This window comes from Fragaria vesca, linkage group LG2, assembly GCF_000184155.1.
Source record: "Fragaria vesca subsp. vesca linkage group LG2, FraVesHawaii_1.0, whole genome shotgun sequence".
NCBI classification, from domain to species: Eukaryota; Viridiplantae; Streptophyta; class Magnoliopsida; order Rosales; family Rosaceae; genus Fragaria; species Fragaria vesca.
In genome coordinates this window covers 3905876-3910764 of record NC_020492.1, presented here as the reverse complement: position 1 = coordinate 3910764, position 4889 = coordinate 3905876, and the positions used below count along the sequence as shown (strand labels likewise).

Below are 4889 nucleotides of genomic sequence, written 5' to 3'. Positions count from 1 at the left end.
GGCTATAGTTATTTTTTTAAATTTTTTTATTAAGGTTAGCCGACGAAATATAGTAAATTTCGTCGGCTATAGTTATTTTTAATTATTTATTACACACTTTAGCCGACGAATATATTAATTGTTTCGTCGGCTAAAGTCTGGGAAAAAAACCGACGACATGTTTTTCGTCGGCTAACTGTGGGACTATAGCCGACGAAAATAAAAATTTCGTCGGCTAAAGTCATCACCGACGAGCTTTTCCCGACGACACTATAGCCGACGAGCCTTCGTCGGCTAAGATCTTAGCCGACGAATTAAGATAACAGGCTGACGAAAATTTTTCGTCGGCTAAAGTGCTTGTCCTGGTAGTGAGTGCATATATAGAAGATGAGAACTACGAACCAATAATCCTTCCAAGCACATACGTACAGCACCGACCCAGATGTGTTCAGTGTGCTGGTTTCCAGCTCCAAATGCCAAAACAAAAACCTATCATTCCGCGTATTGTTATGAAAATGACGCATATAAAGTGGAGCTGATTCGACCCTCGACTGCAACTGCGACAACTCCTTGCAGCCAAACAAACCTAGATTTTTCACTTATAAAGTGTGTGGTGATCTCTTTGTCCAAGCGTTTTCATTCTTCTCCAATTATTTCCCAATTCCTGCTACGTATCCTAAAACCTCCTAAGTAAGCAGTACGTTCTTATCTCCTATCATTTTCGAAAAGGTCAGGATTGTACGTGGCCGGCAATCACACTCACATCAAGAACCCCGCTATTATTGGTGGAGTTCTACTAATTGCAAATATGCAAGAAGCAAGATTGTCTATTAGGGTCCCCATGCATAGACGTTGTGTTCATGTATAGCCTCGTATCAATTAGAGTGAAATTCTTGACACTCAAATTACGTATGGACGTATACTTTTTAATTGAGTACGTACCATGCATGATGCGTCTTAATGCTTGTACAGTATGAGCTTTGTTACCAATTAATTAGTACGTGATCGACTCCTAGGTTTAGTCTTCAAGGCTTATTACGTAAAAGGATTTGAGGATCAGGATTAATTGGACGTTTATCTCAATAGATACCTTAACAAGAGACTAGATGATCGAGTAGAAGCCAAATACGTCGTCATCGGAGAAAAAGTGTACTTTGAGCTGTGGATTATACCAAATAATTCACATACATACCATATTTTGTTTATTTAATATATCACTTAGCAGATTTAGAATTTACGGTGTTTTCACTCAAATACGAGACATAAAAATATGTCAGCTGTGAGCCATGACCTAATGGTTAACCAACGCGATTGACACCGTAAAATGTGAGTTCATTAAGAGATTAGCAGAAAATAGCTGGACGGAAAATGCAATTGAAACGATGCAGTATCCACACGATGCAGCACCGAGTTTTATAGAATCAAACCCTCAGGTCTAGCTAGCATTTAAATCTGTATCTTCTGTTCTACATGCATGAATGCATGATCAAATATACATCCTACTCCACCTTTTGAGTAAGAATATATGGAAGATGATCAAAGCTGTTCTCTACGTGCAAAATCTAGATCCCAAGTTTCGAACGATTATTCTTAATGCTGAACATTGGTGCTAGCTAGGCCAGGTTCTGTCGCAACCGGTGATCGACTGCCATAAAAATGAAGCTATATATCACTGGAAATAGGAAAAACTAAAAGCGAACGTTCAACTTCAAGCTGGCAATGTTTCGAACTACAGAAATGAGCTGGCCAAAGTCATTCACGGTACATTAATATGGAACACTTTTTTTGACAAATATCGGAGGTGGCCTATATATTGATCCATATATAGTTGACAAATAAGCATCCAATCATTTATATGTTTCATCTTCATGCAAACACTGCATGTTAGATGCCGGCCCTATCTGGTTGCTTTCTATCAAAATCAGCACTACTTTCATCGTTAGATTGTGGCCAGTGAACAATCCGTCGGCGATTCAAACTTAACTAGGCGTTTGAAGTGGTCAAGTGAATTTGACAAGTAAATGATGGAAAAACAGAGAATAAGACGATGCCAAACGACACTAAATTCACGATTAATAGATCCAATATAGGATTATAGCAACAATGTTGTAATCGGGGCTGCGATTCTCCCACAGTTCCACTCATTATGATTCCTCAATCTGGAAGACTCACGAGTCATACTATATGGATAAAAGTACATGTAGTATGTTCAGTATATATGTTCCGATAAAAGAAAACCAATATTCAGTTTACACTAGGCCAAAAAAGACATAACCAACCAATTCAGTTGTATGCGTACATTCCTTGCTATTTATTATACAAGATATCAAGCTAAATAGCTAGCAGGCAATTCAACTTCGTATGTATTAGCTCTTAGAACTAGATGGTGATGGTGCTGGTTGCTGATGGAATTGTTGATACATGGCCGCCATCATGCTGTAAGCTTCCATGCTCATCGGCTGCAAAAGATCGAGTTCGTATGATCATGTTATTCTCAAAGATTTTACGATGCATTACCGTTTGGCAAGAGAATGATCTGTAAAATAAAATTTTACGATCGACACACAAATATAAACCTTACCTGCGATTGGCATGCAAGATATGCTGACAAGGGATCAGCGCCTCCGGCAGAGCCATCCCATGAAGTCATGGGCGCCATGAATGCAGTTGGGTGAAGAACTGGAGGGACTCCGGCTATGTTGGGGAGGGCGATGTTGTTCATGTCCATTCCTATTCCCGGCATTCCCATTCCCATCCCCATCCCAATCCCCATGCCCATATTTCTTGGCGCCATCATCGACATTTGAAGTTGCTGCTGCATAGCCATCGGCAACATCATGGCTGGCATGTTCATTCTGCTTATCACATGGACTTGAGCTTGCAATTGTTTCAAGTATTCAATCACCTCATCCAGCATTGAAGCTTTATCAGTCTGCAGTGATTCAAATCAAAACAAAATAGAGCTAGGATTAGATGACATCAAGAACTGGATCCGTAAGTACATCCGCTAGCCATAAGACTTAGGATCATTATGATCCATAATCTTAGCTTGACAAGTTACAACCTTATATTATTACTAGAGATTAAAGCCATTTACTGCTGTTTGGAATAATCACCAAAAAATTAAGATTATGCCCTACCAGTTAAAAAGAAGCAGGTAGTTGTCCCCATAGTGAACAACCCTCCTGTCAAATGGTACCTTGTTTGTGAATTGGATATGTGGATTAGAACAACTCAATTCACCAAAAACACACAGCCATTTAAATCCATTCAAGTTTTGGACCACAAAAATTGGCAGCCATGGCTGCTTATGAATCAGACTGCTGTACACCGACTCAGTTTTGGACATGCATATTGAAATACATGAGACTCCAAGTGCTTATTGGCATTTTTTGTTGGAAACAAATGGCAATTATATGAGTGTGACCGAATATAAATGAAATGAACAGAAAATTTCGTCTCATTTGTCCCAAACAATTTGATACTTATTCAACTATACAAAACCCGATCGGCTGGAACATCATACCTTACTGGAATTTGGGACCAGCTTCTGCAGCGTCTTCATCCTCTGGTTGATCTTATCTCTCCTTTTCTGCATAAAAAGAAAAAGAAAAAGATAATTAGAAACTAACATACGAGATGCTCTTCCGCCATCGTTTGAATCCAAATTTTTGAAGTCAAATAGGTCCCTATCGTTGGGCAATTCAATCATTTGTGCTGCTAATTTATTTTAATTATATATATAGACAAATAAATATAATATAATATCCCACTTTTATCTTCTCTGAAAATCGATTCTAAACATGAAACATCTATAGTTTCACCTTGAGACATATGACTCTAGTATTGTTCATGAATACCTAACAAAAGAAAATTCCAACAGATATGATTGGATTGAGAAGACCGTGTTTGAGAAAAGAGCTGGTGATATGAGAGATAGCTAGCATACTCGTTCAGATTGGTTATGTATAGCAGCAGCCCTACTCCTTTTTGTGGAAACTGAGGATTTTCCAGTACATCGCTTCTTTCTCTCCTCCTGATCGCTGGCCTCTCTCTTCAAGAACAAAAACATGAACCCGAAATATTAATTTATTGATCTAACAAAAAAAAAAAAAAAAAAAAAGGAGAAGAAAGAGCTTATATTATCCATTATCTTGCGCTTCATTCAAGGAGTAAAGCGTGGGAGCTTGCCTGTAGTCTACTGTGACAAGCCGAGTCACGGTCGCTTCCCTTAGTATCAAGTGTGACTTGCTGGCTATCCAGACCAAACGTGGCACTACCGCTCACGCTCGGGGATCGGCTGTTCCACTCGGGTGTAGAAGGTACACGTGCAACGCTTGCCGCGTGTTTTTCCATGCGGCGAGTGTTCTCGCCATGGGCCGCGGCAACGCTGCACGACCCTACTCGGGTGGAGCACCCATTGATTAAGCCCGTACCTGCAGAACTGCCGAGCACTCCTGGCACGGAAACTAAAGAGTCTATCAAATGGCTACTGTTTGGTTCATCAGATTGGTTGTTCCTGCAAGGCACCAACGCGTCCATGGTCACGGTGTTGGAGGGAGCACCGGAGGTGGCAACACTACGGTGATGATCAAACCAGGTCACTAATTCGTTATTAGTGCCACCGCCAGTAGCAGAAGTGAGGGTGTTATCAAAGGGAAGCTTGGAAAACCGAGGCAAATTAGTACCGGTGGCTTGGTTGACTATGGACTCCAGAGTACCAGTAGCGCGCGGCTTGTCCCAAGATGGAGGTTTGGAAGGCAAGCGTGGTAGACCTAAGCCGTGCATGGCCACCTGGCCATTTTCCCATGTCAGCTCCGCTACTTCATAGTCGGACCTGTGCATACAAACTTTTATCAGTTGTTTGAGAGAGAGAGAGAGAGAGAGAGAGAGAGAGAGAGAGAGGAGGA

At 40.8% G+C, this 4889-nt stretch overlaps 1 protein-coding gene across 1 annotated transcript in view; it reads right to left on the bottom strand.

The window, feature by feature from the left end:
- Nucleotides 1-2109: 2109 nt before the first annotated feature.
- The window catches only part of LOC101314806 (transcription factor UNE10-like), a 3302-nt gene continuing 522 nt past the window's right edge, over nt 2110-4889 (bottom strand). The window contains exons 2-6 of the mRNA XM_004289751.1: nt 4171-4816; nt 3929-4033; nt 3506-3571; nt 2561-2911; nt 2110-2438 (exon numbers count right to left, since the gene is read on the bottom strand). Of these exons, the coding sequence (XP_004289799.1) occupies nt 2346-2438; nt 2561-2911; nt 3506-3571; nt 3929-4033; nt 4171-4816 (1261 nt within the window). The 3' untranslated portion in view covers nt 2110-2345. The remainder of the gene's footprint in view (nt 2439-2560; nt 2912-3505; nt 3572-3928; nt 4034-4170; nt 4817-4889) is intronic.